Source organism: Epinephelus fuscoguttatus, linkage group LG5 (genome assembly GCF_011397635.1).
Source record: "Epinephelus fuscoguttatus linkage group LG5, E.fuscoguttatus.final_Chr_v1".
Lineage (NCBI taxonomy): Eukaryota > Metazoa > Chordata > Actinopteri > Perciformes > Serranidae > Epinephelus > Epinephelus fuscoguttatus.
This window is the reverse complement of record NC_064756.1, coordinates 43,099,697-43,122,240: the sequence shown is the minus strand read 5'-3', so window position 1 is coordinate 43,122,240 and position 22,544 is coordinate 43,099,697. Positions and strand designations below refer to the sequence as shown.

The window sequence follows — 22,544 nt, the reverse complement described above, 5'->3', positions numbered from 1 at the left end:
GGGGGAGTTGTGGATGTTCAAATTTTTGCTCAAAGTTCAAAGTGTTGTGTGAAATGCAAGAAAGGTAAGAGTAGCTTACTACTCTTACCTTACCTTAAGTGATGTATTGATTAAAGAAAACAGCCAAATTACAGCCATGGGTGGTTCTCATTGTTTGGTAAGAAAGTCCAAACTGCCTTGGTGTAACCCAAAAATCTGGGCCCTTAAGCTTCCCCTTTTAATACATCCATTCATGCCTGAAGAAATAACTGCCTCAGCAGATAAATACATGGATCTGTAGTGGCTATTAGGAAAAGGGAATTAATTAAAAGTTTATAGACCAAAAGGTTATAGTATACAGATGAAGTGTTTGCAGTGACTTTTTCCCCCAACAAACTGTAATTACTTTTGTCCCTTTCCCACTGCACAAAAAAACCATTAACACCTTCCATCATGCAGCTTTTTAAATGTAATGAGAAAAGTAACAATTGGCATTCACACCCAGGTCAAATGACTCCGCAGTGGTCACTAGGGCTGTCAAAACTGCTCAAAAATGACATTTGAATATTCCTTCTAAAAATAACTCACAGGTTCGAACCATTCAAATTTTATTTTTTTTTCGCATTATGTCCATAAGGAAACATACTTGTATATGTATTAATACAAGGAAACATAACTACTTGTAGGTATTTTTATTTCAACATAAACGTCTTTGAAAACATTTACATACCTACACATTAAAACACATAAAACAATTATCTATAACATTACGTTATAAACGGCCGCGGACCTCTCGCTCGCACCCCCTCTCTGACCCGTCAGGCCACACCGCCCGCAGAGGCGCTGCGAATAGCCTCGAAGCGCCGAGAAGCGAAGCCAGTTTCCTTTTGGCATCCATGTTAACCGATTGTGTCATCCACACCGTGGCTGGCTCGCACCCTGCAGCGATCGTTTTGGCGTCTGATCTATTTTCTGTGCGAGCCGCGAGCGAATCTGTCAATGCGTGCGTTCAGTGCAGCGGCCCAGGCCAACACCCACTCGCAAAGAGGACAGCTGCTGTGGTGTTTTTTTTTTTCTCCACAATCGAATATTAAATTTCTCATTCGAATGTCCATTTTTTTTTTTCAAATTCGAATTTAAATTCAAATTTTGAATATTCATTGACAGCCCTAGTGGTCACAGGTGTTTATTGGCTCTGGCTCCCATTGGTAGTGATGGAAATTCAATACCCAGGTGAATGCACTCATTTTAGCCCCTTTACTGGCGAAATGCAATGACGCACTACCACAAATACTGTCTGTCAGCACTTTGAACAGCACTCAAACATCGTTCCAAGTTAGCCTGCACAAGTTTGAAAAAGAGATACATTTTTAAAAAATGGCCTCCATGCTGCTTTCTGCTGTTAACTAGCCTATTTTCTGGTCTGTCCATGACATCAAACATGACACACCAGTTTAAAAAAATTGTAAAGGTATGTTGCAGAACTGTGTACATGTCTCTAGACTACTGGCAATAGGAGAGGAGTCTATTGCTGATTTTTAGCAGGTTTTTCCATGATTAGAAAACCTGCTAAAGGCACAGCGGCGGACTGGGACACAAATTCAGCTCGGGATATTCAGGCGCACCGGCCCACACACCAGCCCACGCACCAGCCCAGCTTATGTGCTTATTATTTAACTTAAAATAAGAGCATATGACTCTATTCTAATGCATCTAATTTTTAATTCACAATATAATTGACTGCCCTGCCCTGCCCTGCCCTGCCCTGCCCTGCTCTTATATTACATAACCCCAGTTTATATCTCCATGGCTCACGGCCATGAACTAAGGAGGTATAAATTGGGCAATAGGCCCTATAGTCAGCTTTTAGTCAACTTATTTCTACAACAAAAGAATCCCACTTAATACTACTAAAAAGTTTTCCTCTGGCTAAAATGTAATGCATAGTAGGCTGTGCCTTCACATTGCACCTGTCATATTTCTGGTCTCATCCTCCTCCTCATCACAACTGGGGTTAGTTTGTCCCTCAGCTTCATTGTTCTTGGGACTGGGAGCACCACTTAATGTTAAGTGCATGCATCCACTGGAAAAAAGTGCAGGTTTAAATCATAATGACTTGCAATGCAATGCAATACCTAGTAGGCTAGTTAGCCTCTTGAACCGAACACCTACAAGAAATACGCAATTTGCCAAAGCCAACCTTGCACATTACACACTCATGAACATTAGCTCACGTTAATGCACCTGCTATCATGGCACTGTCGGCTCCAGCTCCATCTCCATCGTTAGCAACACCAGCAGCCTCGGCCCGTCAACCAAGGCCACAACCAAACAGGTCGGTTATTTTGGAGCACTTTGCTGGCCTCTACATGTAAAGATTTAAGTTTTTTTTTTTGTTTTTTTTGTTTTTTTTCCAAGTTTTTTTCCGCGCCACCCTTTCTTGTTTTACCGGTTTTATCCATGTTTCCGGTCAAACTACCCTGGTCTGCCATGAGTTATGACTGATGACTGCGGCTGAGCCAATCAGATTTCAAGTAAAACGAGAGCCTCTTTCAGCCCTTTCTCTTTGAATACATCATCTTCCCAAAATCAATCATAATAATAATATTAATAATAATGTCACAATAATACATTTTATTTGTATAGCGCTTTTCAAAACACTCAACGACACTTTACAAAAACAAAAAAAACAAGATAAAAACAACATAAAAGCAGTAAAACACAGTTAAGAGCAAGAATCTGGATTGAATGCAAGCCTGACCAGGTGGGTTTGAGCAATGATTTGAAGGAGTTTAAGTCTGTACAGTTATGGATGTGTTGGGGGAGAGAGTTCCAGAGGGAGGGGGCAGCAGTGGAGAAGGCTTTGTCCTCCCAAGTTTTGTGCTTGGTCCTGCGTGGTAGAGAAAGGAGATATGCCTCAGAGGAGCGGAGACTGCAGGAGGGGGTGTGATGGTGCAACAGGTCAGTGAGGTAAGATGGGGCCTGGTTATGGAGGGCTTTGAAGGTGAGGAGAAGGACTTTGAACTGAATGCGTTGAGGAATTGGGAGCCAGTGGTAGTTCTGAAGGACGGGCCTGGTTGCAGGAGCGGGACTGGGTGAGGAGAGGGGCAGCAAAGTTCTGGATGTACTGTAGTTTGTTGAGAACTTTAGAAGATGAACCATACAGAATGCTATTGCAGTAGTTGAGTCTGGATGTTATGAATGCGTGAATCAGAGTTTCTGCAGTGGAGAAGGTAAGTGAGGGGCGGAGCCGAGCTATGTTTTTTAGATGGAAGAAAGCGGTTTTGGTGATATGATTAACATGCGGTTTAAATGAAAGGTTGCTGTCGAAAGTGACTCCGAGGTTGCGTAGATGTGGAGATGGAGAAAGTGTAGAATTTGTAACATTAAGGCTGAAATTATGGATTGTTTTAGTAAGGGAACTAGGGCCAATTAGGATCATGTCTGATTCGTCACAGTTGAGTTGTAGAAAGTTAGTTTGCATCCAGGATTTTATTTCAGTGAGGCAATTTTCAAGTGTGGAGCAGATTGCTGTAGTGATGGATTTGGTGGCGATGTAGATCTGGACGTCGTTGGCATAGCAGTGGAAATGGAGGCCATATCGGCGGATGATGTTACTAAGCCGGAGGATGTAGAGGATGAAAAGGAGAGGACCAAGCACAGAACCCTGGGGGACGCCTTGGGACAGAGGAGCGGTAGAGGAGGTGCAGTTACTGAAATGGATGAATTGCTGTCTGTTGGAGAGATATGATCTGAACCAGGAGATAGCTGTGCCAGTGATGTTGTAACAGGTTTTAAGACGGGAGAGGAGGGTGGAGTGGTTAATCGTGTCAAACGCAGCAGTGAGGTCGAGCATGAGTCGGCGGAGAGGAGGAGGTCGTTGGTGACTTTGAGAAGAGCTTTATTCAGTGCTGTGTTGTGACTGTAAACCAGATTGAAATGTCTCAAATAGGTCATTGGAGGTGAGATGGGTTTTGAGGTGAGTGGCAACAACGTACTCCAGGATTTTTGACAGAAAGGGGAGGTTGGAGATGGGCCGGAAGTTGGTCAGGATTGAGTCAGGCTTTTTTGAGGATGGGGGTGACAGCGGATCAGGGACTGAGCCGGAGCTGAGGGAGGCATTGATAATTCTGGAGATGAGTGGGGAGATAGAAGGGAGACAGGACTTAACAAGTGAGGAAGGGACTGGTTTGTGAACTGATGTAGAGAGAGGGGTCAGTGGAGGGAAGTGTGACAGTGGTGGAACGGAGGTGGGGGGAAGAGCAGGTGGAGGGGTTGGGAAGGGAAGGGTGGTGGTCAGGTTGCTGTAGATGGTGTTGAGTTTTTTGTTTTTTTTTATTGTGACCATGCATAATGTAACCTCAAACAGGGAGGTCTAAGGGATGTACCCAAATCTAAATACAGCATTTGGGAGAGCACAAATAATGCGATGGAGAAGATATTTATTGTGCCAAAAGCTGGTCACTATTACTCTGAGAAAAAAAAAGTCACTATTGACGTGTTTGTTTCTTTAAATTGACTCATATCATTGTGGATGACCACAAGATAAAAATGCCCATTCTGTTTGCAGCGTAGGACTTCCATTAACGAGACATTTCATTTATTACACATTATTGAAAAGTGATTCCCATATTCTTATCACCTTCACGTCAGCACACAGCAGGCAGCAGGCTGACAGCTGACTGATACTGCTCACTCCTCCAACAAGGAGGAGGAGATATTGTGCAGGAGTGACGAGACAAAAGCCTGGTGTGGCAGCTGGATTTCTTTCAAGTCCCTGGATGTTATCCTTCAAAATGAAGCTGAGAACCAGTAGTTTTTAGCTGTATGTGTTTATTCCCCCATTTAAATAGCCCAAATAAAGTGAATCTGCTTTTATGTTTGGAACCTCCCGTCTACGATGGGCTTGAGACGCGCCCTTGGTGAGGACTTGGCTCAGATTTATTTTATCCTGTTCAATTCGGCGGTGGGAACTTCTTGTGACTGCATGCCTTTGCTGATGTTGACCCCAGCAGGATTGGACCCTGGACCTTCCGCATGGAAGACTAGTGCTCTAACCACTACACTAGGGACGCCCCAAATAGTCCAAAATAAGTCCCTTTAAATAAAAGAACTAGTCCTGTAAGAAATGTCCTGTTTTTATAAAAGTAAACAAATAAAAACCTTTTATTTATTGAACTGTATTTACTAATTTATGTTTACATTTATTTTTATATAGATTTTTCCTCATTTATTTATTTCAGGATATATTTCATAACTATATTTATTTATTTGATTAATTTTTAATGGTATTCCATAATAGTGGGATTCAGAATGTTCATAAAAGTTAGTGGAGAAAAAAAAAAGAAAAAGCGGGAAAGAGAGATATGAAAAGAGAGTATGGAGATGTAGATTTTTATTTTTATAATTGATTATATGACATCATCAAATCAATTTGATGCTTTAGAGGCACAACATTTTCATTGCCAATAAATATGGTTACAAATTTCAACATTTGCTCGATTAAACGTGACTTCTAGTATAAGTCACCCCCACGTGAGGTCCTCCGTCTGAATACAGATCCAGAGAAAGATAATTTTGTTGGTTAAACAGACAGAGATTTTGACATATCTGCATATCTACCTTTACTTTCTAATGGTGCATCTCCTCCCTTAGGAAAACAAGCCAATCGGCACCAGCATCCTGCAGTTGTCTGTCATTGATCAGGACTCCTCCCACAATGGCCCACCCTTTGACTTCCACATCCTGTCAGGAAACGAAGGCGGAGAGTTTTTGCTGGAGAAAGATGGAACACTAGTGGCCAATCAAGTGTTCAGGAGGGACCTGGCCACTGAATATGTTATTCTGATACGGGTAGAGTCAAACTGCTGTTTCACATCAAACCTGCAGAGCTGCTGTAGTCACTCTTCTCAAGCATCACATTGGTTTCAAAAATAGAGCTGTGAATCTGTGAACAATGTTAGCTATTAGCAAAAACAGTCATGGCCTCTTCATTCTGGACAAATGTAAGCTCAAACTATCATCATGTTTTTTAATCATTTTTTTGTGATAGAGCTGATAGTGTGTGAAAATGTGTTCTTAAGTTCAGCTGAAGCTTTTATGACTCTTTGACAAGCCTACAAAGTCTGACAGTATTTTTTTTTTGCAGTAGCATACTATTGCAAATTAAAATTACATGACAGCACAACTGGAAGCCAGTTCATTCTCTGAATGAAAACAGTTAAGGCCATAAGATAAGTTAATTAAATAAATCACTGGTGTATTCATAACTACTCATCTTAGAACACAGAATACCTTAGAAAGAAAGCTTAATGTCTAGGATGACAGCTATACTCATCATAGCCTACACCAAGCATGACTGGCTAGACAGAGATCACCTGAGAAGAGATGAGTAAACACATACATAGGATCCATGTTTTGCTCCCTGGTGGGAAATGAATTCAAATGAGATAGAACAAACCAACTTCTTATTGTAAATATCACAAAATGGTCCAATAATCATACTTTTTTGCATTACTAATCACACATTGTACAGAGGGCAACATTATTATACAAATATGATAATCATACATTTGTTAACACTATCAATTTAAAAGGAGGAGATAAAATCAGTTGAAAAGTTGATTGAAATTTAAGTGATGGATGAAGCTGAAATACACTAAATGTCTCTACTTGTATCTCTGTGGTGTAAAGACATTTTTCAAAATTACATTCTTAGCTGGTTATATAATATAAAATAATGATTTGGCAAATAAATCAGAATATCAGATATGGATGGACTATGTCTGTTATGTCAACAAGTAAATGTAAAGAGTGTCAACATGTTACACTGTCCTTTAACTTTGATAATTCCAGTATAAATGTCCTAGTTCCCATCACAGACACCCACAGATCAGGTATCAGTCCAACACATCCAGTCAAATGTATACAGCAAGAGGCCAAATCACTCTAAAAATGTCTAATATCAGATGCCTCCTTAAAGCTAAGGAGATAAGGATGTGACGTTTCATTAATACTTTCCTCAGAAATACAGATTATGATCACTTCTTCAGTTTCTTCGCAAAGACACACAACGTTAGCTTTAATATTTACATTACACCACACATCAGGAGTACTTTTGAAGCACAATATAGCCCAGTGGCTGTTTATAGTGTTAACATTTAAGCATTTACACAACACAAACACTTACTGCTCTGTGACAGTTCAGTGACAACATGACTCAAAGCTGACCTCACACCAGCTCGCTGCACTCTGTACTGTGGTCTGTTAATACTAGCGCTATTTAGAGCCATGCTGACGGTGGAAAAAGAAAACAGTCAGGTCAAGGATGCTTTGTCTCATCTGAACCTGAGTTATGAGGGGGCGTGGCTGCTGTATAACAGAGCTTCAGCAGATCTGAGATCAGCAGACCACCAGCATTTAGAGGGAATGTGTATAAATGCATAATATTTAAACTAGAATAATCAGTTGTATGCCTCTGTGCACCAGTTAACTTTCTCTTATGGTTTACATCCATGTCTGTGAAAAACGGATGTTTCATACCCATCGGCCCCTCAACAGCACAGGATATCTACACAATCAGCACAGTTTCAAGGTGGACACCCAAGATTAGTGTCACCAATTTAGTATCTGACCAAATGTCTCCCCTTCTGTTCCTGAAATATAACATTGAATAATGGCCAGAAAAGTCCTTTATGCAGAACATTATGATGTCACTGTGAAGCTAACCTTTGACCTTTTGGATATAAAATGTCATCGCTTCATTAATTTATCCAAGACATTCCTGTGAAGTTTTGTCATAATTATCATAAAATTCTTGAGTTATATTTTGTGAGGTTACACTGACCTTGACCTTTGACCTTCAACCACAAAATTCTAATCATTTTTTTCTTTAGTCCAAGTGAAAGTTTGTGTCAAATTTAAATAAATTCCCTTGAGGTGTTTTTGAGATATCTTATTCATGAGAATGACACAAATGCAAAGTCACACTGCTATTGCCGGTGCGAAGGCATAAGAAAGTAGCATGATTAAAAGTGATATATAATGAAAATAATGATCTCCGTTCTCTAAAAACCTCCCCCAGTAAAATCAAAAATATTCTGCTTTAGAACTATCTACAATATACTCAAAAATGTTACTTACTTAGGATTTACAGGGTTATATTGACAGAAATTGAATATAATATTCATAACTATGTTTTTATTCATATAATCACCTGAAACTAAGAATCGTTTCATTTTCATTGCTTTCGAATGAGCTGTTAACATCTACATATGGAGCGGGTCCTCTTTCACAACGTCTGCCATGTTGTTTCTACGGTAGCCCAGAACAGACAAATTAAACTCTGGTTCCAGACAGGGTGATCCACATTTTTGCATTTGCCACTGTAGTTCTCCTACACGCTTAGCACACTGGATATATTTCAATTTTGTGCTCTAACTGCTAGATGTCACTAAATTCTACATACTGGACCTTTAAGTACATTTAATGCAGTAAATGTGATTTGTCATCTGCTTTAATGAACTTTCTGACTGAATAATGATATGACTGAGATGTGAAGAATGTAGAGATGTTACCAAAAACATATTACTAATTCATTTCTCTTGTCCTCTTCTCCTGTCCTTAACTCCCATTTTATTTTTTCTTGCTTCTCCCCCTGTCTTTTCCTATGATCTGCTTGGCTGTCCCTGTTCTCTGTCCTCCTCCCAGGTGACAGACTCAGGGAAGCCTCGTCTTTCCTCCTCCTCCACGCTGAAAGTCAGAGTGATTGAGGAGAGCCTTCACCGACCAGTCGCGTTGCCACTGGAAGTTCATATTGTCACTATGGAGGATGAATTTCCTGGCGGTGTGATTGGCCAGCTGCACGCCACCGACGCTGATCCTTATGATGCACTGACCTTTGGCCATGCCCCCCCAGCCCAGCGCAGTCTTTTTAAGATCAGTCCTCGTGATGGCAAGATCATTGCCCTGGGTGGGTTGGATGCAGGCAAATACACCCTCAATGCCAGCGTTAGTGATGGCCGCTTTGCTGTGCCTGTGCCCGTGAGTGTGCATGTGGAGCAGGCAACACCAGAGATGCTGCGTGAGGCAGTGACGGTGCGCTTTGAGAGCGTGGCACCACAAGACTTCGTGGCAATGCACTTGAAGAGCGTGTTGAAGGTTCTGCAGCAGGCCGCCGCATCGCAACAGCAGGACATGTTGCACCTGCTCAGTCTGCAGCCAGTCGGAGGAACACAACAACTTGACATGCTCGTAGCCGTGGAATCAGCAGGGGGTGGGTACTACAAGGCGGCTTACCTTACCCAGAAATTAAGTGCATCACGGCGGCAGCTGGAGGAGGTCCTCAGGGTGTCAGCTATCCTGGATAAGAACTGCTCGGGGCTGGAGTGTCGCGGCGCACAGTGCGAACAGAACATCATCTTGGACTCACATAGCCTGGCTACATACAGCACACCACGTGTCAGCTTTGTTTCACCACGCTTCCACCGAACCTCACGCTGCACATGCAATGGTGAGTGGTAGGATCTCGCAAATTTTGTCAGGGCATATGTTGTTTTTGAAATCGCATACTACATTCTGTACTGCATACTACAAACTCAATTAGTATGTACCAACCACCCCTCACTGCCTAGTGCTATTCAGGGTGTTTGACTCCACCCAAGCTGAACAGCTCCACCTGCCTCTCCTTCCTGTTTTTTGTGCTTCTGGGAGAGGTTTGCCTTGTGGGCTCTCTGCAAGAAAGGGATTTCTTGGTTAAGATTAGGAAAAAAACATTCTGCCAGAAAAAGATTTCAAACAGAAAGCCCACCAGGCAAACTGGGCCTCCTTAGGTTGATGTTGAACGTAACAATCCTGAACAAAAGCACGTTAAATATGAACATACAGTAGTTACATCTTGGAAGAATGTCAGAAATATTTTTGAAAGAGGCACAACAGGACTATTATAATGTTTTGCTTCAGTATTTATTGGGTAGTTATTTGTGCTATACTCAGCCAGGTATAAAGAACATTTGTACGGTTTCAAAGCTTTTTTGAGAAAAAAAAAATATCGAGATGAAAGGACACCTAATTCCACTTCTTTCAGCTATCTCAAGCTGCCTATCAAACTATACACTGCTCAAAAGATCTCGATGAACTATCGATGAACATTGATGAATTATTGAAAATTGTTAAAGATCGTTACTGACGTACAGTACAGGCCAAAAGTTTGGACACACCTTCTCATTCAATGCGTTTTCTTTATTTTCATGACTATTTACATTGTAGATTCTCACTGAAGGCATCAAAACGATGAATGAACACATGTGGAGTTATGTACTTAACAAAAAAAGGTGAAATAACTGAAAACATGTTTTATATTCTAGTTTCTTCAAAATAGCCACCCTTTGCTCTGATTACTGCTTTGCACACTCTCGGCATTCTCTCGATGAGCTTCAAGAGGTAGTCACCTGAAATGGTTTCCACTTCACAGGTGTGCCTTATCAGGGTTAATTAGAGGAATTTCTTGCTTTATCAATGGGGTTGGGACCATCAGTTGTGTTGTGCAGAAGTCAGGTTAATACACAGCCGACAGCCCTATTGGACAACTGTTAAAATTCATATTATGGCAAGAACCAATCAGCTAACTAAAGAAAAACCAGTGGCCATCATTACTTTAAGAAATGAAGGTCAGTCAGTCCGGAAAATTGCAAAAACTTTAAATGTGTCCCCAAGTGGAGTCGCAAAAACCATCAAGCGCTACAATGAAACTGGCACACATGAGGACCGACCCAGGAAAGGAAGACCAAGAGTCACCTCTGCTTCTGAGGATAAGTTCATCCGAGTCACCAGCCTCAGAAATGGCAAGTTAACAGCAGCTCAGATCAGAGACCAGATGAATGCCACACAGAGTTCTAGCAGCAGACCCATCTCTAGAACAACTGTTAAGAGGAGACTGTGCGAATCAGGCCTTCATGGTCAAATAGCTGCTAGGAAACCACTGCTAAGGAGAGGCAACAAGCAGAAGAGATTTGTTTGGGCCAAGAAACACAAGGAATGGACATTAGACCAGTGGAAATCTGTGCTTTGGTCTGATGAGTCCAAATTTGAGATCTTTGGTTCCAACCGCCGTGTCTTTGTGAGACGCAGAAAAGGTGAACGGATGGATTCCACATGCCTGGTTCCCACTGTGAAGCATGGAGGAGGAGGTGTGATGGTGTGGGGGTGTTTGCTGGTGACACTGTTGGGGATTTATTCAAAATTGAAGGCACACTGAACCAGCATGGCTACCACAGCATCCTGCAGCGACATGCCATCCCATCCGGTTTGCGTTTAGTTGGACGATCATTTATTTTTCAACAGGACAATGACCCCAAACACACCTCCAGGCTGTGTAAGGGCTATTTGACCAAGAAGGAGAGTGATGGAGTGCTGCAGCAGATGACCTGGCCTCCACAGTCACCGGACCTGAACCCAATCGAGATGGTTTGGGGTGAGCTGGACCGCAGAGTGAAGGCAAAGGGGCCAACAAGTGCTAAACACCTCTGGGAACTCCTTCAAGACTGTTGGAAAACCATTTCAGGTGACTACCTCTTGAAGCTCATGGAGAGAATGCCAAGAGTGTGCAAAGCAGTAATCAGAGCAAAGGGTGGCTATTTTGAAGAAACTAGAATATAAAACATGTTTTCAGTTATTTCACCTTTTTTTGTTAAGTACATAACTCCACATGTGTTCATTCATCGTTTTGATGCCTTCAGTGAGAATCTACAATGTAAATAGTCAACATGACAACAACAATGGTCAGTGGAAGCTAAAATCATCATTGAGGGCTGGATTTAAAATCACACCGAAAATCACAGTAAAAGATTGAAATCACAGGCTGATCCAACTTGCATGAATTTTATCACGGCAACTCATAATGTGACTCTGTAGTGTGTATGGCTTCTGCATGCCTGTATGCACTCCTGACAGTGTCCGGGCATGCTCCTGATGAGTTGGCAGACGGTGTCCTGGGGGAAATTCTCCCAGACCTGGATCAGGGCATTGGCGGCAGCTGATACACCGATACATAATGTCCCATAGGTGCTCAATTGGATTTAGGTCAGGGCAACGAGAAGGCCAGTCAGTGGCATCAATGCCTTTGTCATCCAGGAACTACCAACACACTCTGGCTACATGAGGCTGGGCATTGTCCTGTCCCTTGATGCCCTTTTACGGCCCTGTTCAGCTCTCCTTGTGTAATGGCAGGTCTCCTACAGAATTTTCTGCATGCTCTCGAGACTGTTCTAGGAGGCACAGCAAACCTTCTTGCAACCACACGTATGAATGTGGACACTAGCAGAACACAAAACTAGAGAAGAATCAGTCAGGAAGGATAAGGAGAGAGCAACTGTCTTTGGTCACCACATGTAAAACCATTCCATTTTTGGGGGTTGTCTTGCTTTTGCTTCTCCATTGCACCTGTTTTCACTTTTATTTGCACCAAAGCATATTCACAATCACTTGTGCTTCCTAAATGTAAAGATTGACACCCCTGAAGTTTAACTTACTTGGTGTTATACTGTGACCATTAAGTGTTCCCTTAATTTTTTTGAGCAGTGTATTATAAACGAGCCCTTCCTCTGCAAAGGAAGAATAATTAAAACCCATATACAGCAGCATCATTTAGGGCAGAGGCATGTCCAAAGTAGGGATGGGCAAACGATCAAAATTCATTATTCGATCATCAAAAAAATTAACAATCAATTATTGATTAATTAATTGATTGAGAGCCTCCGTCTGTTTATGGTTTTTTGCCTGGTATAGGTCGTAGGCAAGGCAGCTTGCTGGGCCTGTAGGATTGCAATTAGGGGAACACTGCAACTATCGAGCAAAATTATTAACAATCAATCATCGATAATCGAAAATTGATGCCCATCCCTAGTCCAAAGTCCAGCTCAGGGGCTTATCATGGCCTGCGGATCAATTTTATGCAGCCTGTGGTTCAGTTTTCAAAATAAACTAGATGTGGCCTGTATTGGTTAATAAAGCAATCTCATTGTGCATTTTCATCTGTTCATCTCATATCTGTATCTTATAGTCTGTAGACAAAGATGTGTTTTCATAAACAGACAATAAACAAGCAAACGGAATGGCTACCTAACAGCAGACATTTCCTGCCTGGTAGCAGATATGGCTACTGCAAAAACATGTTAAGGTGAAAGCAAGAGCCGCCACTTTGAGGAGCAATTGAGAGTTAAATACTCTTTCACTATGAGATGGAACAGTTCCACTTGTCTTAATTATATGTGATTTTCTTTTTTAAATAATAAATATGATACGAGAAGCAGCTGGCGCTCTCGGATTTTCACATTATCTAATCTGTCTCTGATTCAATTCAATTCAGATCAATTTTATTTATAAAGCCCAGGATCACAAATCACTGTTTGCCTCCGAGGGCTTAACCACATATGACATCCCTCTGTCTTTTGGACCCCCACAGTGGATAAGGAAAAACTCCTCCCCATAAAAACCTTTACAGGGGGGAAAAAAATGGTAGAAACCTCAGGAAGAGCAACTGAGGAGGGATCCCTCTTCCGGGACAGACAGACATGCAATCCATGTTGTGTGTACAGAACAGATCAACATAATAAATTTACAGTAATTCATTTGACAAAATTATACAAAAAGAGAGGGAGAGATGAAGAGAGACCAAGAGAGACAGAGGCAGAGAGAGATGAAGGGCAGACTCTAATGACATTAGCTATGATATGATAGAAATAATAATAATAATTATAATAATAATAGTAGTAGTATTTTGCTGGCATATATCTTATAAGTAAATATAAGCATATTACAGTACATGTATGTGACAGTAATCATATGTGTACAGAGATAGCAGAAATATGGTAAAATAATGGCAGTAGTAGTGGGCATCAGACAGGACCACGACAGCAGTGTGACCACCACAACAGCGTAACCACGACCCACAATCCAGGCATAGCGGTATTTTGAGGGAACCTGCGAGACAGTGGAGCACAAAGACTCCAGAGAAGAAGCAGTTAGTGACATGCAGTAATAGGACATGAACGCAAATGGAGAAGAACCAACTTTTCAGAATCTGAGAGAGAGAGAAAGAAAGAGAAAAAGAGAGAAGGGGCTCAGTGTGTCATAGGAGGTCCCCCGGCAGATTAGCCCTATATCAGCTGAACTAGGGGCTGGACCAAGGCAAGCCTGAGCCAGCCCTAACTATAAGCTTTATCAGAAAGAAAAGTCTTAAGTCTACCTTTAAATGTGGAGACAGTGTCTGTCTGCTGGACCGAAACAAGAAGGTGGTTCCACAGAAGAGAAGCCTGATAGCTGAAGGCTCTGGCTCCTGATCTACTTTTGGAGACTTTAGGAACCACAAGTAACCCGACATTCACAGAGCGCAGTGTTCTGGTGGGATAATAGGGCATTATGAGCTCTCTAAGATATGATGGAGCCTGACCATTTAGAGCTTTGTAAGTGAGAAGGATTTTAAATTCAAGTCTGAGGGCTGAGGGCTGAAGGAATACAAGGCAAGAGCTAAAGAAACCTGGGGTTGTTCTTATTTTCTTCTATTAATGCTGAGTAATAATTTGCTCTGGCATTGCAGAGTACCTTCCTATATGTTTTAAGACTGTCTTGCCAGGGGCGTCGGTGGCTTAGTGGATAGAGCAGGCGCCCCATGTACAAGGCTGTTGCCGCAGTGGCCCGGGTTCAGCTCCAGCCTGTAGCCCTTTGCTGCATGTCACTCCCTCTCTCTCTCCTCCTTTCACACTTCACTATCCTATCAATTAAAGGCAAAAGATGCCCATAAAAATATATTTTAAAAAAAGACTGTCTTGCCAGACTAAGCGAGATTCTTTCAGCTTGGCTAAATGCTAATTTCTTTCAAATTTTCACAACAGTTGTTTTAATTTTTGGGTTTGGGAGCTATACCATGGAGCTATCTTTCTTTTTTTAAGAGGTGCAACAAAGTGTTCACAGTGAGCCTGCAGCACTTTCAACAAGATAATCACTTTGTTAGGGTTTAAAGTTAGTATAGGAAACCTCTGTTACAGTGGGACATGGTATTACATTTATTGTAGATTGAATCATTTCCTTAAATTTTGCTACAGCACTATCAGAGTGGCGTGTAATCGAGTAAAAAGAAATCAGAAGTTATTAAATAGTGATCTGATAGAGAGGGATACTGTGTAAAGACTATTAAGTCATGAATTTCAATTCCATACGTCAAACGAGGGTGTGTTTAAAACAGTGAATGGGTTTATGGATATTCTGACTGAAGCCAATGGAGTCTAATAATGAGATTAACACAGTAGTGAGGCAGTCATTATCAACGTCAACATGAATATTAACAACATTCAACAAAGGTTGGACACCCCTGACCTAAGGAGTCTCTCATGCTGGAAAGGGGTCACATGACTGACAGGCACAGCAAAGCTAGCACTTGTGCTAGTGAGCTTCTCCCCTAGCTAAGATTACCTTCCTACAAGTAACATTAACATAGTAACAAGGATAGAGAAAGCAGCAAAGGACCGAAGGTTCTGTCTTTAGATAGTTAGTTGAGATCACAGTCATCTCAGTAGAAGAGCAGCAGGGTAGGACAGGCTGTTTCCTACCAAGACAAGCTCATTTAATGTAGAGGGGTGTGTGTGTGTGTGTGTGTGTGTGTGTGTGTGTGTGTGTGTGTGTGTGTGTGTGTGTGTGTGTGTTACCACAGGCTGTAAAGCTTCACATGCCTGATTCATTTCAGGCACAAAATGCACCATGAGCTACTAAGTGTCACTTTGTGTGTCATGGAAGGCATTTGGCACTTGGAAGAAAATGAATCGGACAGATTTGATTATACTGACAATAACCTTACAGTACATGACTTTACTGTACTGACTTGTAACACCAAGGATGAAATGCTCTTAAGTGTCTTTTGGCAGATATTTTGTGCATGAAATTGAAACTTGTCACTTTCATGGGACAAGTTGCTTATCAAGGGTCATCAAATTGCATTTTGTGCATAAATGCTACGTGTAACATTAGCATATTTTGGGTATATTCAGATCAATAAAAAAAGCCTGATAGATATAAATGGTTATAATAGCTATAAAGTGTATATTTCCTGTTTTTTTCTTAGTATTTTGAGGCTGTCTTGCTGTCAGTACATGCTCTTCATGGTAGAATGATAAGCATATTTTCTTTCTGTCTTTGTGTGTGTGTGTGTGTGTGTGTGTGTGTGTGTGTGTGTGTATGTCTGTGTGAACAGATGCAAACTGTGCTGTCCTGTCAGAACAGTGTGAGGACCAGCCGTGTCCAGCAGACATGCAGTGTGTTTCAATTGAGGCCAACAGAGGTCGCTACGCATGCCAGTGTCCACCAGGCAAACTGGGAGAGTGCGCAGGTATGTGTGTGTGTGTGTCAAAAAATTCTCAAGTCTGTGTATTAGAATAACAGATGCAACAACAACTTTTTAAACAAAAAAAAAAAAAAGTACTTACAATATCACAGACTTGTATATTGCTCTGGAGTTTGATTCATTAACCCATGTGCCTATGTGTGCATGTGTGCATGTGTGTGTGTGTGTGTGCGTGTGTGTACAGGCCATTCTTCTCTGAGTTTCTCAGGTAACAGCTACATCAAGTACAGGCTGTCTGACCGGCTGCAGACAGAGCTGAAACTCAGCCTCAGGATCAGAACACTGCAAAGCAAAGGAATCATAATGTACACACACACTGAGCCCTGCACCATGCTCAAGGTACATACACAAACACATACACACACAGTCTAAGCTCTGGCATTTATAAGCATCAATCACTGCTTGATCACAGGGCATATACCAGGTGTTCTGTTCTCTATGGGAAGGAAATTAGGGGAAAGTTGTCCTCATCCATTGTTTTTATTGAAGTTGAAGTTATTATAATTGTGAAGTTATTATAGATAATTTCTTAGATGTAATTATTTGATACTTTACAGATATTTCAGACAAGTAGAGAATGCCATCATTGCTGAGATCATGAGAGATTGAGCTCTTAAAATCTGGACAAGAGCCTGACTAAGTAGAGAACCCTAAAATAGTATTCGAGTAAAACATGAAAATTGTATTGCTTGAAAAGATTTATTTGATTAGACAACACTTTATCTAACTGTTAAAAACATTTTAGGTAGTGATACTTTGTATATAGTCCATGCCATTTTATTAAAATTCCATTTTATGATTTTTTTGTGTGGTTTTTAAATTATCAGACATCTGATATTTTTCAGAATGCAGACACATAAATCTATATCCTGCAGTTCACATTTTGCGAAGCTGTAAAAGTATCCACAGTATTATGTTGTTATGCACAACCATATTAGCTAATGAAAGTCAAAGACTAGAATTACAACCGTATTGTTGTATGCCTCCGTAAACCCATCAAGTTTCTCTTACAGTTTACATACATGTGTGTGAAAACATAAATGCTTCACACACATCTTAAGATTTATACAATCAGCACAGTTTCAAGGTGGACACCCAAGATTAATGTTACTGGCTCCCAGTTAAATACCGCATTGACTTCAAGATTTTACTCCTCACCTTTAAGGCCATCCACAACCAAGTTCCACCTTACCTCTCCCAATTCTTGCACAGCCACATCCCCACCCACACTTCAGCCGCTCTGCCCCCCACCTCTGGAACTCCCTCCCCTCGGACATTTGTTGCATCAATACCCTCTCCTCTTTCAAAATCCGCCTCAATACTATTATGCCATTATTATCATTATTATTATTATTATTATTATTATTATTATTATTATGATCATTATCATTACCGATTCAGTATGTGATTAAATGTCTACCCTTCTGGCCCATGGATATAAAATATTATCACTTCATGATTTTCTCCTGAAATTTAGTCATAGTTAGCATATATAATCCTGAAGTATGGTCACAGTGACCTTGACCTTTAACGTTCAAACACCAAATTCAGTTCATTTGTGAATCCATGTGGACATTTGTTACAAATTTTAGGAAATTCCCTCGAAGTCTTCTTGTGATATTGCCTTAACGAAATGATATATAAGCAAGGTCACATTGACTTTGACCTTTGACCACTAAATTCTAATGAGTACATTGTTGAATCCAAGTGGGCGTTTGTTCAAAATTTGAAGACTTCCCTCAAGGTGTTCTTCAGACATTGCAGTTACGAGAATGGTCATTGGCCATTGCCAGCGCTGAGGCTCAAAAACAGTGGATACACACTTTCCATGATAATGATCCTAACAAGGGATTGCATGAGAATTTGATAGAAGTCATGCAGCAAACAAGACAATTTTCCTTTAATGTACTGCCTGATTGCATATGCTGTGCAACACTGAAGTTAAATGTGGTGTGTGTGTGTGTGTGTGTGTGTGTGTGTGTGTGTGTGTGTGTGTGTGTTTGTGTTTGTGTGTGTGTACAGTTGGAGGAGGGGAAGCTGTGGTTCCAGCTGGCCTGCAGCCTTAGAGGTGGCGGAGGTGAAGGTGGTGACAGTCCCGACATGTTGGGCATCTCTGGCCGTCGTATCAATGATGGCAGCTGGCACACGGTGGCACTGGAGCTCAATCGCAACTTCAGCAGCCTGGCGCTGGATGACAGTTACGTTGAGCGACGCCGCGGACCACCATTCATACAACCACTGGCTCCAGACAGAACCATCTACTTTGGAGCACTGGTCAGTTCATGAGAAGTTGTACAGTATTGAGGGGTTTCAGGTAACAGGATGGCAGCCATGTTAGGGCTCCTCAGCTTTAGATCATCTAGTGATGATTTAACTTCACCTAATTACTGTAGCACTCCTTCCAACTGGCAGAACTTGCTATCCCATAAACTGTGAAATGCTAGAATGTAGTTTTTCTGTTATGCCTATTATTTTGGTGTGTGATCAAAGTCTGTGAATTATTACACTGCTCACCCTACATACAGGTTTATTTTGCCCATTGTCACGTCCACTTGTGTGCACAACCTGTTTTCTGTATGGAGGGATTAGGAGACAGTGGGCCTTTGGCACAGATATAAAAAAGCAAGAGCATAATTTAGAATAGACATGCCCAGTGTTTTTTTTTAATAATCCTTGAAAATTTTACAGTATTAGTTCTCTCAAAATCTCTTTCAAATTCTAGCAAAAATTGGTATTGTGCTTTAAATATCCCAATTAAATTGATATCTAATCATTGTATGACTAACTGAAAAGTGAAATTGAAATATCACTTTTCAGTGTTCAGTGTTGCTGAACAGGTGTATTGGTAAAGTATTGATTTTTCTTCATGAAGGTTTTTTTGCACTCACTCAAGGTATCTTTACTTCTCTGTCTTCACCGCAGCATCTCTACTCCATGTTAGTGGGTCTGTATGTGTACATAAAAGTGGCGTAGTAGCCCTGATGCACAGACAGCAGGAGAGGCTGCTGCAGCATGATAATAAATTACACCCAGACAGTAAGCTAACTGTTAAAGGTAAAAGAACTGGTAATGTCAGAGCATCAACAGCTGTTAGTAATTTAGTACCAGGGCCCTTTTACTACTGGCGGGATTAACGGGGTTAAAGCTTTACACATCAGTGGGAAAAAGCATATAGTAAAAGATCGATCTCCGATTTTATGAATCAGTATTTGGTCATTCAAATGAAGATCGATGTGAGTCGGATGATTTGTTTTTAACCCAGCCCTAATGCCTACGTTGTTGCATTAAAGCCCCTTCAACTCTGCTCTAGTATTTAAAGATCAGTAGTGACGGACAATCAGTAGTTAGAAAGCAGTTTTTTTGTGGTGACACCCGACTACTTTTATGCAAAAGGATGAAGAAAAGTGTCTCTGCCAGCATTTCCTCCTTGACAGTGTGAACTGAAACATTTGAAACAGCATTTAGACCTTTATGTTAGAAAATAAAACTTTAAAGTATAACTCAACAGTTAACAGAATAAAGAAACTGTGAAAAAGCCTTGCCATCAGATATGGTAATTCATGGTAGTATTGATGATAATAATGTTGATAATAATACAGTAACACTAAAGATCCTCACTTTGGTTTGGTGTCGGCTGACCCACAACCTAAGTTATTCTTAAACTACAGCCCTGCAGGGCAATCTATACCTCACCTGGTACATCATGCACCTGACATAGACTGAGTTCTTTATAGCGGCCCGGGTTCTATTTCTGACCCGCGGCCCTTTCCTGCATGTCATCCCTCCTCTCTCTCCCACCTTTCCTTTCAATCTACAGCTGTACAATCCATAAGTCAAAGATTCCCAAAAAATAATCTTAATTTAAAAAAAAAAAAAGAAAGAAGAAGGACAGCCCTGCATAGTTAAACCCATGTTTCTGTTATTTTAACTGTTATTCAGAAGCACAAAGTGAAACCTGTTCTATTAGTTCACTGCATTGTACTGGACACTCATCTTGTTTTCACTTCCCAAATAAGAAGTTTGTACATTAGAATGTAGTTAAGCTGTGGAACTGGTCTGTGGTTGTAATGTCAATGGGAATGATGACCAAAACTGTGACAATAAAGAGTCAGGTTTGTTATGTAACTTCTTCTAATCGAACAATAGACTCCAGCCATGTTTAATGCACATCTCTATCTTCAAACTACTACAAGAACATACAGATGTTTATAATTCCCAGGTTATTAGTTCTGCATATTTAGAATAAAACATGAATTACACATTGTGGGTGCATTATCCCTTTAAGTGTCACCCCAAGCCAACCAGCGAGGAGGGGAATTGCTTATAAACCCTCCAACAGTGAGTCTGTGTTGATGCCATCTTGCTGACAGTGTGCAATGTTGTATTGTGTTCTTCATGGAAGAAGCTCTGTAAGACATAGACATTTTTATTGTCATACAAATTATAACATCTTAAAAGTTTCATTGTATTTTGGATAAAAAAAACAACTTTTCTAGTCTCTAAAAGTCTTGTTGTTTTGATTGTGAAGTGATGTATATATAAAGGGACAGTTGCAAAAGAACAAGTAACTTAAATTCATCACAGTAAAAAAATAAATAAATAAATAAAAATTGAAGATATTACCGGAAAAAGAAGGAATGCTACTAAAGAATCTTAAGAGTACATTTTTTGTCCTATTTATTTATTTATTTACTATTTATTCTAATTACAAAAGCATTATAAACAAAAATGCAGGTAAATCAGGTAAATAGCAGAACAAACAGATCAAATTAAGTGCTATACACATATAGCAAATATACATAAAGAACATAAAATGGGGTTAAGCTTTAATTTTCTCCATGGTTAAAAAAAGTTCCTCTATCAGCCACAGAAAAGGAAGTCTGTTACAAAGCTTGCTGCTGTATTTGTACCCTACGCCTTAATGAAGGGTGTATCATTCAGCTGTGATGGTGTCTACAAAGAGTTACACTCCATTACATACTAAGAGTAGGTAGCATCCATTTTTTTCATTTGGCCTTGTGTGTGTGTGTGTGTGTGTGTGTGTGTGTGTGTGTGTTTGGTTCATTTCTTCTGCTCTTGTGAAAGACAGTGTGAGTACATTTTGACTAGTCATCACATCTTTAGTGTATCTTTATAAATCCATGCATGAATTTGTGCCTCTCCTCTCTTCAGGTGCAGCAACCAAACTCTCGCAGCCTCAAGGACTCCCAGAAGGACCCGCAGGTGCTTGAGGGTTTCCAGGGCTGCCTGGACTCAGTCATGCTGAACAACAACGAGCTGCCGCTGCAGAACAAACGCTCTCGCTATGCAGAGGTGGTGGGACTGACAGAGCTGAAGCTGGGCTGCATCCTTTATCCTGACGCCTGCCTGCAGCAGCCCTGCCGCAATGGAGCCACCTGCACCAGTCTTCCCTCTGGTGGTGAGTAACAGAAAATACAGTACAGCTACTTAACACTCAAGGTTTTGAGAAAGTGATTAATTACTAATGTATTAGAAGTGTTTTTTAAATGTTTTCTTTACTTTAAAAATTGTGTTGAATAGTTTGAAAATATTGAAAGTATTAATTATTATTTACCCAAAACTTGGTGTACATAATCTTAGTTAGAAAAAAAGGGAAGAGGAGTTGAGAGATAAAAGCATAATTAGTGCTCATAGGATTGGCTGACAAGACGTCCAGTCAGGAGACAGCAGCTTTTTACTGCAGCTGAGCATTAGTTAAAGGTTCTCCCTGTGTGTGTATTGTAATCTGAGCTTCTCTGCGGTTTGTTGTGGTAAGCCGGTTCAGCCACACATAGTATATTTGAGTCTCTGTGAATGTGTCCCACTGGCTAGCTCATCACTGCCGCTCTGCACTGCGCTCATACTGCACTCATACTGCAGTTGCCACAATGGGACGGCATCGATTCAGAAGCATAGCACCCACCCTCTTGTTCCCCCAGGTAACAATGTTAGCTCTGTTAGCAATGTTGCTGCTAGCCTGGCCCCAGACTCTGGATCTTAGATGTGCTCTGAATGTCTCATACAGCTACTTTAATCTAAAGATGAGATGCCCCTCTTATCTAAAACATATCTGAACTATGAAATTAAACCTGCCAAGCCTCACATTAAATCACTGATTAAACTCTTGAAGGCTTAAAAAAGGGGAGAACTGATATGCAGTTGTGTTTTTTTTTTC

At 40.8% G+C, this 22,544-nt stretch overlaps 1 protein-coding gene across 6 annotated transcripts in view; it reads left to right on the top strand.

The window, feature by feature from the left end:
- The window catches only part of fat3a (FAT atypical cadherin 3a), a 391,610-nt gene that overhangs the window by 346,750 nt on the left and 22,316 nt on the right, over nt 1-22,544 (top strand). For all 6 annotated transcript variants that reach the window (XM_049576723.1, XM_049576721.1, XM_049576720.1 and 3 more), the window contains 6 exons: nt 5,635-5,832; nt 8,689-9,490; nt 16,220-16,354; nt 16,554-16,708; nt 18,392-18,643; nt 21,542-21,788. In XM_049576723.1, the coding sequence (XP_049432680.1) occupies nt 5,635-5,832; nt 8,689-9,490; nt 16,220-16,354; nt 16,554-16,708; nt 18,392-18,643; nt 21,542-21,788 (1,789 nt within the window). The remainder of the gene's footprint in view (nt 1-5,634; nt 5,833-8,688; nt 9,491-16,219; nt 16,355-16,553; nt 16,709-18,391; nt 18,644-21,541; nt 21,789-22,544) is intronic.